Source organism: Sus scrofa, chromosome X (genome assembly GCF_000003025.6).
Source record: "Sus scrofa isolate TJ Tabasco breed Duroc chromosome X, Sscrofa11.1, whole genome shotgun sequence".
NCBI lineage: Eukaryota > Metazoa > Chordata > Mammalia > Artiodactyla > Suidae > Sus > Sus scrofa.
Window position 1 is genome coordinate 115,724,857 of NC_010461.5, and position 15,974 is coordinate 115,740,830.

The 15,974-nt window shown below is 39.4% G+C and overlaps 1 protein-coding gene across 1 annotated transcript; it reads left to right on the forward strand.

The window, feature by feature from the left end:
- On the forward strand, positions 461–3,390 carry LOC110257823. Its single transcript, XM_021080570.1, has 2 exons — positions 461–2,628; positions 2,793–3,390. The coding sequence occupies exons 1-2, from the start codon at positions 2,488–2,490 to the stop codon at positions 3,048–3,050; spliced, it is 399 nt and encodes a 132-aa protein (XP_020936229.1). The 5' UTR covers positions 461–2,487; the 3' UTR covers positions 3,051–3,390.

Here is a 15,974-nt window from a genome sequence, read left to right on the forward strand (position 1 = left end):
TAATCATCCAGGATGGGAAAAATGTAAGAAACCCCTCATAATTCTGCAGATAGTGCAATTAGATCTGCTCTTTTATAGATAGTGTGTCAGACTTGCCAGATGCTAGCAGTCTTTACTCCTTCTACACAGTTTCTCTGTTGATGAACCAAGATAATTCTAAGCTACCTTACGTAATATTTAAAGGACCATAATTTTGGAAATACTAATCTAGTGAAAAGTAGTAAGCAGTTTTTTGTTTGTTTGTTTGTTTGTCTTTTGTCTTTTCGGGGCCACTCCCGTGGCATATGGAGGTTCCCAGGCTAGGGGTCTAATTGGAGCTGTAGCTGCTGGCCTACACCATAGCCACAGCAACACAAGATCCAAGCCGCATCTGCGACCTACACCACAGCTCACGGCAATGCCAGATCCTTAACCCACTGAGTGAGGCCAGGGATCGAACCTGCAACCTCATGGTTCCTAGTTGGATTTGTTTCTGCTGAACCATGATGGGAACTCTGAAAAGCAGTTTAAACTAAAAACACTTTGAGAAGCTTGGTTATAATGGTTTTTGAGAATTCTCAATTGTGCTAAATACTTTGCATTTATACAACATTATTCTATAAAGGAGCCCCACCACTTCCTCATCCCCTAATTGCCTATATCTCATAAAAAGCCTGGACACTCTCATTTGTGGGCCAGCAGGAAATTCAGACTGTGCAAGCCCTGGCTTTTGTGTGGGAACCCTCCAGCTTCATCTCCTTACCACCAAAAAGCCAAGCCAATATCCTTTCTCTGCTCTCTTAAGCCATCCTTGAGCCTATTTGAGAGCCTGCCCTGCTTTTTCCCAGAAAGCCTCATTATGTGAATAATAAACTTCTTTCATGTTCTCTGGGTTTGTGTGTCATCAGTCTTGACTTTCAAGCTAAATTTTGGTTGATGGATTCATCCTGTCCCTGTGGAGTGATTATAATAATTGACCCTGTGAGCAGAACATCAAGGCACTGTCCATCACTATCGGGGGTCTTTCTTCTATTGCTTTGGCTTCTTAAATGGCTCTGATGTACGCACTTTGAGTTACTGCCTGCTAGTTTGTGCTTTTATCTTGCTTCTTTGTGCTGCATCCATGCTAAAGATTTGACCAACATAGGTCAGTTTAGCAAGTTGGCATATAGTGAAAGGATTATTGGATTGGAACCCTCCTAAAAGTAGTGTTGAATCATGTGTCTCAACCTGGACCTATTCGTGAATCTCAGATTGAACCATGTATCTCAATTCCAAAATAAGCTGTGACTGACTGACACTAAGCTCAAGGAAACAACTCTCACCTTGTAAACACTGGTTATGTCTCAACCAGTTGTTGGCCCCATTTCTATATAGAGCTTGGGAGAAAGGCCGATAATCTGTTTGATATACAGGGCCATTGGGTGGTCACTCATGTGAAGGAAGAACAGCTACTGTATTGGATGCTGAAGTCATACTTCTAAAAGTAAAACGACTTGCTAATACCTTATAAAATGCTTCTGCTGCTGACCATGGCTCTGTCACAAACAAAAATGATCCTGACCCTCAGGATACTGGAAAAGAACATCTGAGTCACCTCTGTGACAAAGTGAATGTATTAATTCAACCATTGCCATGGGGAAGTCTGTAACACTAATGGTACTGGCTTGATTTGAGGTCTCTGCAAGAAGAAACTTATAAAAACTTTTATCTATATGTTCAACACCATCTGAGGATACAGTGTAGCAGAACAAAACACAAAACCCCAAACTTTAAATGTCCTCAAAATTAAGAAGTCCAAAAAACTTGGGACAGCCAAGAAGAGTCTAAGAAGGCATAACATGGAATGACTAAATTTGAAGGAGTATCCTGGATGAGATCCTGGGACAAAAAGAGGACAATAGGTAAAAACTAAGGAAATCTGAATAAAGAATGGACTGTAGTTAATAATACTGTTTAAGTGTTGGATCACTAGGTTGAACAAATGTACCATACTAATGTATAATGTTAATAAATGAGTTGTATAGCACATGAGTATTATCTTCACAATTATTTTGTAAATGTAAAACTGTTCTAAAATTAAAAAAAAAAACTTTTTAAAACCCCACAAAATATTAGGTGATGAGATCTGTGAGACAACAGAATTGAACACTGCATGGGGGTGGTCATGTGGAATGGTTTGGAGGAAACACGCTCTCACTGCCATGTACACCACAAGAATTGAACCGGAGAAGATGAAGAAGAGTGGAAGGTCAGTTTGGGAAAACTCTTTAATGGGTCTTGTGGAAGCATTACCTTTCTCTACCCAGAGCATCTAGACAACTCTGCATCCTTCCCCTCCCCCCATGAATTTTCAGTTAGTGCTTTGTGATGTCAAGCCCCCCCGGGGCTACCATTGGCTGAAGAAATTTCTTGCTGACCAATCAAAACTGATGGGCGTGGCCCTTCATTGTTCTGGGAGTATATATATAGAGAGGCTAGGCGCCTGTAGGCCTTAGTTGCTACAACATGGCAGAGGTTACTGAGGAACCTCAGGAGCCTAGTTCCGACTCAGAGATAGAAACCAGAAGTTTGACGCAAGAGAGCCCAAGTGTCAAAGGAAGGAACTGGAAGATCTCCTGTGACCTTGATGACCATGAAAAGGAGAAGGTCAGATTACCCTCCTCATATGCTTCCTCCTCATCCCCTACCCAAAGCTTCCCCTTGGCTGGCCCAAAACCCCTCCTCAGTCCACACCTATTCTCTCCAAGTCCACCCTCCCATCCTCTTTCCCAACACCAATGTCTTTCTGTATCATCTTGTTTTCCTACCAGGTTAGGAAAATAATCAAGAAAATAAAGCTGGCCCTTCAGCAGAATTCTGAAAGGTGTAAGAAAGGGAAGAAGTCCATGATACTTGTCTGCTACCACCGGCGGAATAAGAAAAAGAATGAAAATCAGTCAAAAGAGGATGAAGAAGTCCAGGAGAGTAATTCCTCTCCAAGCACTTCCCTTGGTCCACCTGGACCCTGCGACCTTGCTGTCTCTGTTGATACTCCAGAAAAAGCTCTGGAGAAATGGTCAGATGTGTAGAGGTCAAACTTACACCAGACCAACTGAAGTACTCAGATGTTGATGATTAAACACCAATCAATGAGCTGTAAAAAGATGTGTGTGTATTTGTGTCTGTTCTTTGATAATGGGGAGGGAAGGAGGAAAGGGGCAGGCGTGTGAAAAGGGAGGAAGGTGGAATCCTGCCAGTTTCAGGCCCAGACCATCCAGTCCATAGTTAGCCAGACACTGGGAATAAGGATTAGATGAGGACTGAGTACTGAAAACAAATTACTTCCAGAGCACTTTATCCCACTGGTGAAGAAAAGGACCTGGTGTTTCTGTGTGTGTTTGGTAGGTCCGAGATGGGGAGGAGGGTGGTGTATGGGCAGTGGCAGTGATTCCATTTTTTTTTTTTTTTAAACAAGTGGCCGCACCTGCGGCATATGGAAGTTCCCAGGCCAGGGGTCAAGCCACAGCCACTGTAGAAGCAACGCCGAGTAGTTATGTTGTGAGCCACACGGGAAGTCCAGGGATTCCATTTTTGATGTTTGACAATTGACTGTTTTTAAGCCTCATTAAATCCTCTTCTCCTTCTGGCCCACATCTGGACAAGCTGATAAAAACAGCCAGGGAGTAAATGAACATAAAATAGAAACAGATATGCCTAACCTTAACCATCGGAGTTATTGCCTTGTCTAAATTTTCCATAGCCAAAACATTCATTGCCCCAAAATATCCTCTAGTGCATATGGACAGTCTGATCCAATGAGTAATAAAATTAGGTCTTTTGCCCTTAAAATCATGTTGAAAAAAATATGACCTTTGGACATTAGCCCCTAGTTAAGATAATAACCCCTTCCACCCTGTTTTTTTTTTTTTTCATCTCAATCCAAATAAAAGCAGCATCTTCAAAGAGCGAAACCCATCATATAAGACCTTTTTAAAAAAGGTGTGTTTATGCTGACTGTTTCTGCACTTAACAGCCAAATTTTACTTGTTCTTACACCTGGAAAACAGGAGCGGTGCCTCAGTGTGAATTTGTTCCCTTAGTGTCATGGCCCCACCTACTAGGGCTCTTATTTATCATTGTGATTACTGATTCCATCCAATAAATAAATGGCAAACACTTTGCAGTCATAGCAAAGTATTTGGCTAACATATTCTGTTCAGGGCCTATTTCCACAACCTCTCAGCAGCTGTTATCTCCACTTGGTACTCAGTGAGGTCACTGCCCACTCCTGACATGTTACAGAGTATTTGCAGGCAATATTTTAACCACATCTAGCTTTGTTCAGGGGCACAGTTATGACATCACACTGATGACATCCTCCTTTGAGGATATTCATATGACACCCTTATTCAGGACATAAAATCATTCCCAAAGGAGCTCGCAAAAAGAGAACGATCTGTTATCCCCACACATAGTACAGGGCCCTGCCACTTCATTTAAGTTCCTGAAAATTGTTTGGTAAGTTGAGGGCTGCTACAGTCCTGACAATGTCAAAAACCAGGTTTTAGCCTTCTTAGTATCCACATTGTTAAAACAAGCCTAACATCTTTTAGACATTTTTAGATTCTGGAGGCAACATTCCTCATATACAAACTTTGCAAAGTCCATCTGTTCTGTAACTTGCAAACAGGCCCACTGTGAATGGGACCCCCTGTATCAAAAGATTCTAGAATCTGCCTAAATTGTCATAGAACAGGCACTCCTGTTGAGCCCCCCCCCCCCCCGAGACTCCTTCACTGCAGGGGCTTTAGCAACCTTCTCCCATGTATCTTGGAGTCCCTGTACCATCAATGATGGCCATGAGTTGCATGGGCTTCTGATACAAGGGAACTGCCTTCCTTGGCCCAATGCTCTATGCCATTAGTATAGCAATTGGTGGATACATACTGGACTTTTCTAGAAGTATAGACTATCTCAGGTCCTGAACCAGTGACCCTCTATATCTAGCTGCCCGTTTGGCCTTTGATTGTGGAAGCAGTACTCTGCAAGCTCAGCTCAGCTAATGAGGCCTCCTTGAAAAAAAAGGATGCAGCCAAACCTGGGGCCTCTGCATACCCTACCTTCAGGAAAGGGTAACTTCCCCTGTGCTATGTCCCTTGCCAGATGTTACAGAGCTGGAAGAGGTCATCTCTTGGAAACCACGGATACATGGGGAGCCCCTCAGGATCAACACAGTGAATACTAAAGGGAGTTTGTTCACTTAAACAATAAATATCATCACTACCACGCTTAATGGAGCTGGCTTGAGAGTTGCTGCTTTTCATCCCTAATCGGAATGTTGCTGATAAAGAACAGGACCCAAGGTTAGCTCAATCGCCCAAATTTTAGGCAGTTATCTTAGCACTAGATGTCTTGGCCAACAGTGGCCCTAATCTGCACATTTTTATAGATTTTTGGACCACAGCCAATGTCTGACCATCTGTTCTGGCCAATGCAAACAATCCCTTCCTTATCCAAGGTTGCCTCACAGGTAAAGAACTCTTGGAATCTCTTGCCTCACAGATACGCAAAATATAAATCAAGGTCACACATTTTCTGCACATGTTAAAAGCCACAGTACAGTGTTTCACCATGGGACTCCATGATAGAGCCTCTTTGGAGTTCCATACATTGATAGAGACCAAGGCACTCATTTTACTTATCAGAATATACAATTCTGGGCTCTTGAACAAGGTGTTCAATGGAACATTCACCTTTCTCACTGGCCTCAGCCTACAGGTGCCACAATGGCTTACATAAACCAGTCCAAATAAACCATTGGAATGTTTATCAGTTAACCATCATGTCTAAGTTGTAATAGAGTCTTATTACATTTTTACTGTTTTATTGAGGCAGAATGGACAAAGAAAAATTGTATATGTTTAAGGTGTACAACATGATGTTTTGTTTTATATATATATATATATATATATATATATATATATATATAAAACGAAAGAATCAAAACCATCTAATTCACCTCCTCACAGTGTTAGATTTTTTCCTTTTTGGGGGGGTCTATTTTTGATGCATTAACTCGTTATATAAGTAATAATTCTCTTTATACCTTCTTGATGTATGTATGGCATCATTAATCTTGACATTCAAACCAAATGTGGGGTGAGGGTATAAATTCCACTTCTGTGAGGTGACAACAAACTCAAATGTTTCACAGAAACATACATGTATATATTTTGTCACAGAAGTTATATGTATAAAACTATTGCATATGCATTTATTAGGCCTATGAGTATGACACTTTAAGAATGATAAACAAATATATCTTGTGTGCCTAGCATGTGTCAGACATTGTTCTTGGCTCTGGACCTACAGTGAAGAACATATAGTCAATAATTCCTATCGTCAAAACCTTCTATTTTCATGGTGAAAGCGTGGTTAAGAGTGTTGGTGCAGGGCAGAGGACACCTGCTTTAGCTAATGGGTAGAGGGAGACCGTCTCTGAAGAGCTGATATTTGAATCAAAATATGAATAATGGGATAGATTCAGCTGGGTGAAGACTTTGAAGAAAAGCATTTTATGTAGAAAAACAAATAGCAAGGCCATGAGGCAAGAGCAAGAAGTTCAGGAGCAGTAAAAGGGTGGGTGTGACTGGAGTACAGTCAGGGAGGAGAAGACCAGAGGCAGGTGACGGAAACTACAGAGGCTGGCAGAGATGAGGTGGCATGGGGACTTGCAGGCTAAGTACTTGGATTTGATTGTATGCGCAGGGGATTTTTTTGGATCTGCTGAATGGTTTGTTAAAGGAAAGCGATGTAGGCTGAATCATGTTTTAGAAAGCTCACTGGGTGTTGTGAAGAGTGTAGGACCAGAGGGGTGACAGACTGGTGCAAGCACACGGTGTGATATGATGACAGCTGGGACCAGGGTTGTAGCAGGGGGGCTACAACTTAGTGTCTAGGTGAGCAGTTTGGAGAATTGGGATTTGAATTTCAATCTCAATTTACAGCATCACCACATAAAAGCTCTTTGACTTGAACTAAGTTTCTTAACTTGAGTTTCCTCTTCTGTAAAATGGGAATGTTGATAGCATGTGTCTATGTCTTAGAGTCATGCTGGGATTGAATGAAGTGATTTATGTAAAACACCTGACACTGTATTAGACCGATAATAAGAATGTGATTAAATGGCTTCTGTTGTTATCATGAATAAATCAATATGTACATAAATACATATGCACATAAATACTCCACGCTTCCTTTTCCCCTTCTCCCCCAAAGCTAGTGTGTCTTGTGTTAGCTGCTGTTAACCCATGAATACTGAGTCCTTGTTTTTTTTCCGTGGAGACACAGTGTTTTGGGGCACCTTCCCTCGATGGTCAGGCATTCTCTTACCTTTAGATACTTTATAATAAATGCTGATATATGGCTTATAATTCATTCCTGCAATGAAGTGGCAGTAGTGTCTGATTTCTACCATTCTTCTTCTACCTAAGGAATCATTACTAGTATAACTATCCTCTTTTCTTCAACCTCTTCCATAAGGTCCTAAACGAATAGCAACCCATATTTCTTCCCTAACTGCAAAATAACCTGTTGCGCTTAGTCAGATTGCTTTGACAGTTGCTTCCTTCCATTAAATGCAGCTTCTAGTTTTTCTTTCCTCAGAAAAATCTGCTTGCATTTTTCAAATCAGGTTCTCATTTTATTACTTCTTGATCAGAACTCTTCCAAAGTCCCATGTTCCCTTGATTATTTTATTTTCTTTCTTTGACCTCTGACATTTGTTCATCTTTCAACGTGAGCATTATTTAAGACTATAACAAACTGTTTACTGCCTCCGCTACAGTCTTGATGAATGAGTGATGTTGCTTCCTTCCTCTTTGAAGGGATTGCTTTCCCTTCACCACCTAGGGCTGGGGAGTGATAAAAACGTCCTCATTTTTTTCTTTGTCTTTTTGTCCTTTTTAGGGCTGCACCTGCGGCACATGGAGGTTCCCAGGCCAGGGGTCTAATTGGAGCTGTTGCTGCCAGCCTACGTCAGAGCCACAGCAATGCAGGATCCATCCGAGCTGCGCCTGCGACCTACACCACAGCTCACGGCAATGCCAGATCCTCAGCCCACCAAGCGAGGCCAGGGATTGAACCCACAACCTCATGGTTCCTAGTGGGATTCATTTCTGCTGCACCACAGCGGGAACTCCATGTCCTCGTTTTATAAGTCTAAGCTCAAATGATGCTTCCCCTCTGAAGCCTCTCTACCACCAATGCTAGCAGGGTTGTTGCTCCTACTGTCCTGCGGATACTTACATTAAAGCTATTACCATATTGTATTAGAATTGTTCATCTACATATTTGTCTCCCTCAGTATCCAATATGCAACAAGAAGGAGCGTATTCCATTCATCTCTTTAACCTCAACCACTTCAATATACCTAACAGTACCGTAGTCGCTACTCAGTGTGTTTGATGGGCTGCTGAAGAAGTGAATGATCAAATAATTTTGAATCATTTCCTTAACTTGCTCTGTAATGTTTGCTTTAGAGAATGTTAAACTTAAAATCACCGACAGTTTTTTTTTTCTTCTTTAAGCCTTTATTTTTTTTCTTTTTTTTATTAATAATTTTTTTTATTTTCCCACTGTACAGCGAGGGGGTCAGGTTATCCTTACATGTATACATTACAATTACAGTTTTCCCCCACCCTTTGTTCTGTTGCAACATGAGTATCTAGACAAAGTTCTCAATGCTATTCAGCAGGATCTCCTTGTACATCTATTCTAAGTTGTGTCTGATAAGCCCAAGCTCCCCATCCCTCCCACTCCCTCCCCCTCCCATCAGGCAGCCACAAGTCTCTTCTCCAAGTCCATGATTTTCTTTTCTGAGGAGATGTTCATTTGTGCTGGATATTCGATTCCAGTTATAAGTGATATCATATGGTATTTGTCTTTGTCTTTCTGGCTCATTTCACTCAGGATGAGATTCTCTAGTTCCATCCATGTTGCTGCAAATGGCATTATGTCATCCTTTTTTATGGCTGAGGAGTATTCCATTGTGTCTATATACCACCTCTTCCGAATCCAATCCTCTGTCGATGGACATTTGGGTTGTTTCCATGTCCTGGCTATTGTGAATAGTGCTGCAATGAACATGCGGGTGCATGTGTCTCTTTTAAGTAGAGTTTTGTCCGGATAGATGCCCAAGAGTGGGATTGCGGGGTCGTATGGAAGTTCTATGTATAGATTTCTAAGGTATCTCCAAACTGTTCTCCATAGTGGCTGTACCAGTTTACATTCCCACCAAGAGTGCAGGAGGGTTCCCTTTTCTCCACAGCCCCTCCAGCACTTGTTATTTGTGGATTTATTAATGATGGCCATTCTGACTGGTGTGAGGTGGTATCTCATGGTAGTTTTGATTTGCATTTCTCTTATAATCAGCGATGTTGAGCATTTTTTCATGTGTTTGTTGGCCATCTGTATATCTTCTTTGGAGAAATGTCTATTCAGGTCTTTTGCCCATTTTTCCATTGATTGATTGGTTTTACCGACAGTTTTTATTGTTAAAAATTCAAGGTACAAGGAAGTTTTAAAAAAACCCTGAACACTAACAACTGAAAATACTCTGCGCTGTGCACACTTTTTACAACTATCTTTCTGTACATGGCTCTACGGTATATAATTTATATGGGCATTTACATAAAATAATTATATATATAAATGTTGAGGATTTTATATATGCGTAAGTGTTGAGAAAGTCTATACCACTACTGGATTTTTGCATTTCATTCCCAGCTCCTCCACAGGATAATCAGTGTTAAAAGCCTGGTGTGAATCTTTCCACGTCTTCACCCATGTTCATAAATAATGTAACATACATACATATGTGTAAAATGTACAGGGGTACTATTTTACTCTTTACTGCATCTAGTTTTTCTGACTTAGAAACATTTCAGAGAAATTCTTTCCACGTCATCTGGTATAGACTTAACACACTTTTTAAGGCAGTTATGTAAAAGTCAATTGTTTGAGTGAAAGACAAGTTATGAAACCATTCCTCTGTTGAGGACATTCAAATTGAGTCCAGTTTCTGGGCTGCTACAATGTCACAATTAAGTTGAATACGTGTGTGTGTGTGTATAATTTATTGTGTTCATATTCACTGTTATGTACTTGTACATTTATTTCTATGGAATAAGGCCCCAAGAAATCGAATTGTTAAATTAACATTTATGTAAATTCTTAGGTTTTTGTTTTGTTTTGTTTTGTTTTTTGCTTTTTAGGGCCGCACCCACAGCATATGGAGGCTCCCAGGCTAGGGGTTCAATTGGAGCTGCAGCTGCCGGTCTACACCACAGCCACAGCAATGCCAGATCCGAGCCGCATCTGCCACCCACACCACAGCTCATGGAAACGCCAGATTCTTAACCCATTGAGCGAGGCCAGGGGTCCAACCCACATCTTCGTGGATACTAGTCGGGTTCATTAACTGCTGAGCCACGACGAGAACTCCTAAATTCTTATTTTTAATAGATATTGCCAGATTGAATTCCAAATGGCTTTAATATACTGCACATTTCCCTCAGCAAAAATATGACATAACATGTCAACCCCCACTACCCTCCAGCAATGTGATAACATATTTGATGTTCTCAAAGTGATATTCCCTTATTTTAATTTCGATCTCGCTGACTGTTATAAAGATAGAGTACTTTCACTTGTTTACTGGCAAGCTAGATTTCTGCCTCCTTGAACAGCCCTTTTTTACTCTTTTCAGCCATTTTCGATCGGGGTGTTTGTCTTTTCTTATTAATGTGTAGGAATTTTTTATATGTTGCATATTGAACCCTTCATCTGTCATATATATTACAGGTATATTTTCCTCTATTATGTGCCTTTTGGTTTTATTTACCTTTGCTTTTGCCATATGATGACATTTTTAGTTTTAAGCACTCAAATGTGTCAATCCTTTCTAATGTCTAGGTTTTCTGGCTTGCGTAAAATTTTTTCTTGACTCCTAGATTATACATAATTTTTCAAAAGCAAATATATTTTATTTCAACATTTTCATCTTTAAATCATACAGAGCTTTGTTTATGTTGGGTGAGAGAAGAGCCAAAACTGATTTTATCCTTTCTAGAAAATGTGAATAATAGGAGTTCCCATCATGGCTCAGTGGTTAACAAACCCGACCAGTATCCATGAGGACAATCCCTGGGCTTGCTCAGTGAGTTAAGGATCTAGCATTGCCGTGAGCTATGGTGTAGGCCGGCAACTACAGCTCCACTTGGACCTCTAACCTGGGAACTTCCACATGCCGTGGGTATAGCCCTACAAAGACAAAAGACAAAAAAATACATATGTATGTATATAAATAATAAATGCATGCCGTATTACTAATAATAGAGTAAAAAAAAAAGCTCACTTTATTTTGGATTCAAATCCAGCTCTGAAACTTACTAGCTGTTGCTCTAAGAAAGTTTGTACAAGAGAGATAATAATGTCAACATCACAGAAGTTTTATGAGAATTCAATTAGATAATGTATATGAAACACAATGACTAGCATATATAGTCATAGGTCAATTAATGATAGCTTTAATGAATATTATTTACATTTCTCTGAAATGCTTTTGCCTTGAACACACTTTAGATTGCTGAGAAGCCCAATCATGTTGTGCTTCATGGCTCACTTTGATCTCGCAACTTTTTCTTTTGTCTTTTTAGGGCTGCATCTGTGGCATGTGGAAGTTCCCAGGTTAGGAGTTGAATTGGAGCTGCAGCTGCCGGCCTACACCACAGCCACAGCAGTGCAGGATCCAAGCCGTGTCTGCAACCTACATCACACTTCATGGCAACACCGGATCCTTAACCCACTGAGCAAGACATAAGGATTGAACCTGTAGCTTCATGGATTCTAGTCAGCCCTTAACCCACTGAACCACAGCAGGAACTCCTGGTCTTGCATCTTTAACGGTGTTTTTATTTTACAATGCTCCTAATGCTAAAAAATAAATGGCCATACAGGAAATTGGCCTCAAAGATATCATCACCCAGACAGCCTGATGCTGAGGTGGGCATAGAGGACAGACTAAGGTGACTTAGTTCTGCCTCACACAGAAATACTTCCTTTTGGAGAGCAAGAGGATCTCCTAGAAGCCCCAGCTCTAGACAAATAAGCCAAGGATGTTAATAAATGTGATGACTTAGGGGGTGGCAAACATTTGAGGCTCTGAATTTCCAGAGAGTGTTTGATTGAAACTATTTGCTCTCTTTGGCCCAGGGTAATTAACCCAAAACTCCCCAACTTGGGTGCCCCTTATGCCCCCAATACCATCACTGACAGAGCTGGAATTTGTAGTCAATACTAAGTGTCCTTATAGAGCATTTTTCATTTTATAAGAAGAAGAGATAACTTTCTAAGTAGTTATTTCCTCTTTTAAACACTTATCATTATTCTTAATCTGTGCCAGCAACTTTTCCTAAGGGATTTCCATTTATCAGTTTGGTAAATCTACACAATATCCCGAGACAAAGTTATTTTATTAACACTGTTTTATAGATGAGGAAATTGAGTTACCAAGAAGTTAAATACTTTTAATGAAAAAAAAAGAAGTTAAATACTTTTCCACAATTGCACAGCTAATAAATGGCAGATCTGGAATTTGGACCTAGGTGCTATGGTTCCATAGTCCATGCTCTTAATTTTCACACCATGGTGGTGGTTATAGAATACTTTCTGGAAACAGACAGACACTCTAATTACCTTCTGTAGACTAAATAGATGAAGGCAATATTTTAAATATTTTTACTTGTTAAATTAGACCAGGAGTTTTAATAATTTTAACATTCCTTGACTATTTTAAAACAGCCATAGAAGTTCCCTTGTGGCTCAGTGGGTTAAGGAAAAGGTGTTGTCGCTGCTATGGTGTGGGTTCCCTCCATAGCCCAGGAAGTTATGCATGGCATGACCAAAAAAATAAGAATTAAAAAAAATTTAAAAGCCACGGAAAAATTGATAAACTAAACATAACATTCATCCAAAATAATAAAAACATCAGATGAGGTAAGAGAGGCTGAGAAGTTTGAATGGGATCTCGTTGCTACCAGAGAAGATAGACCTATCTGATATATCTGAGAATACAGTTAGAGGCTTTGGTATATTTATTTTATATGAAAGTTGAATTTTCAAATCAGTGGTGAAACAATGATCTGTTTGGTAAACCGTGCTGGGAAAATTGGTAAACATATGATAGTAATCTCACAACATATAAAAAATACATTCCAGATGCATTAAATTTCAAACCATGAAAATGAAAAATTGATAAAGTACTGAAAGATCTAGGATATCAATGTTATAATTTTATGTCATTCTTAGGAATGTCATCCTAAGAATGACAAAAATCTCAGGAGTCATGAAGAAAAGAACTGATAGATTTATATTGATTAAATACACAGACACACACAGACAGACACATACATACTCTAGATCACAAAGTACCATAAAAAAGTTTAATATTGATTATAAATTTAGGAAAAAATAATTTTAATTCATTGATACTAATAGAATATATATCATTTGATAGAATATGTGAATATATATAGAGAGATATATATTCATCTCCACTTGTGCTGCCATAACAAAATACCAAAGAATGGGTGGCTTAAACAACGGAATTTATTTTCTCACAGTTCTGGAGGCTGGAAATCTGGGATCAGGGAGCCAACATGACTGGTTTCTGGTGAGACCTTTCTTCCTTACTTCTTGCAGATGGCTGCCTCATCACACGACAGAGAGAGCGTGAGCTCTCCGTTGTCTCCTAAAAGGACACTGATGCTAAATGGATCATAGCCCAACACTTATGGCCATGTCAACCTTAATTATTTCCTTATCCAAATACAGCCACGACTTAAGTTAGAGCTATAACATATGCGTTTTGGGGGGACATAAACATTCAGTCAATAAGTATATATACATTTCTACAAGTCAGCATAAAACCAAAAGCAAACTAATGAAAAATCAGGCAAAGGTTATAAAGACATAATTTAGGAAAAAGTATACAAATGACTAGTAAACACATAAAAAGTTACTTAAAATGCATTTTTTCTCATATTGACATATTTATAAACAATTCTTGTATACACAAAATGATATTAATTGTAAGTGACTTCCTTGGCTTGCTTGGTGCCAGATACTATGCTAAGCACTTTACCTGAATTATTTCATGTTATCAGACAACCTTGAAAAATATGCATCATCCCCAAGCTATGGATGGGGAACTAGAATCCCAGTCAGGTGAAATTAGATACTTTGTTTAAGGTCATATAGGTTACAAATGGTAGCGCCAAGTCAGAACCTGGATCTAGACCACTCATTTCTGTGGCATCTCCGTAGTGGCAGTAACAGCAAACACTCTTGCGTAGTGATAGGCACGATTCTCAACACTTGATGTGAATTCATACATCTAATTCTACAACAAGCCTAATAAGGTAGCTACTATATGATTATTATCCCCATTGTGCAAAGGAGAAAACAGAGGCAGAGAGAGGATAAATAACTCACTATTGGAGGAATCAGAATTCAAACCAGGAAGACTGACTCTGAACCCTACAGCCCTAAACTCCACACAATAAAGCAAAAAAAAAAAAAAAAAAAAAAAAAACCAGAGCTTGCTGCTTGGGAAAGTTTAGGGTCTGAAACAGGAATTTGCCTCTGACCTTTAAAAAAAAAACATTTCTTTTAGACATATCCACAGTCAGGCGGCATATTAGTCTGCACCTTCACACCTTAGGGTGTGTCATCACTGGAAGAAAAAAAATGGTTCTCATTGACAGGATTAAAAATAAGCAACCTCACTGAAGGGGATATGTCAAAAACTGCTAATATGGAGAAATGTATTTTCTCTTCCAATGAATAAAGCAGGGGAAAAGAGAAGTTTTGTCATTTTCATTTAGACCCTAATGCATACTCAGTAATCTCCCTGAATAACTTTCTGCACTAATTCAGTGGTAGTAAAGAATTTGCTAGCTCTTGAGCAACATTCATAGATTGTTTTAAATCAAGAGCAACAAATATTTTTCACATATGACATAGAGGTGGTTAAAAAGGAAAACTCTAAGCTTTATGCTCTCTAATCAGTCGTGAATGAAGTTAATGTGAGACCTTTTGGAATGAGAGGCTGGGTTTTTGCCAAATAGCAATCATAACAAGCATTACCCTTTTGCTGCTGACAGGAAAGTTCAAAAATTCCATCATGTCCCAGTTTCTCAGTAGTTGATAAAGGTTAATAAAACAGGATTTTAGGAAAGCAGTGTTTCTATATATTTTATGCTCTTAAAGGACAATTCTCATTAGTTCTACCTGCCTCTCACATTCTGACTGGAACTTGTCCCTTTTCTCTGCTTTCCATGGACCAGTAAACCATGGATAGAGCTGTCAGCTCTATAGCTGGTGAGAAAGAGACTGCACTTTTAAAGAATCTGAGCTGGTGACAATAAATAACAGGAGGATATAATATTTGGACTCAAGTCTTCTAGGTAGAAACATCAGCATCATGGAATCATAAACAAGTACATTGGGATGGGCTGGGGTTACTGGAACTTCTCTGGTAGTTGGGTGGTGAATTTTTTATGGGCTTTCACAAATGTCAAGAAAATTCCTCCAGGATGAGGGAGCACTACAGCTCCTTTCAAAGTGTCCGTATGTTTCATGCTCGTACTCCTTAGTCATTTGATATTTAAATGTGAATAACACTGTTGTTTCAGGAAGTATTATTTTGATTTTCAAATGATTTTGCAAATATGTTACCTTGCAAAACTATTGCTTTAAGAGTATAGGTGTACTCTTCGCTTACAATCAATGAAAACTTGTTGAGTTCACAGTGATAAGTTATTTCAGAATTATCATTTCTTCTGTTTCAATTTCTCTGAACCTCAGTTTTCTACCTTCAAAATTGTAAAAGTGACTCATGTTTTAGGGAGGATTAAAAGAAGTAGTGTGTATAAAATGCTCAGCATATTTAA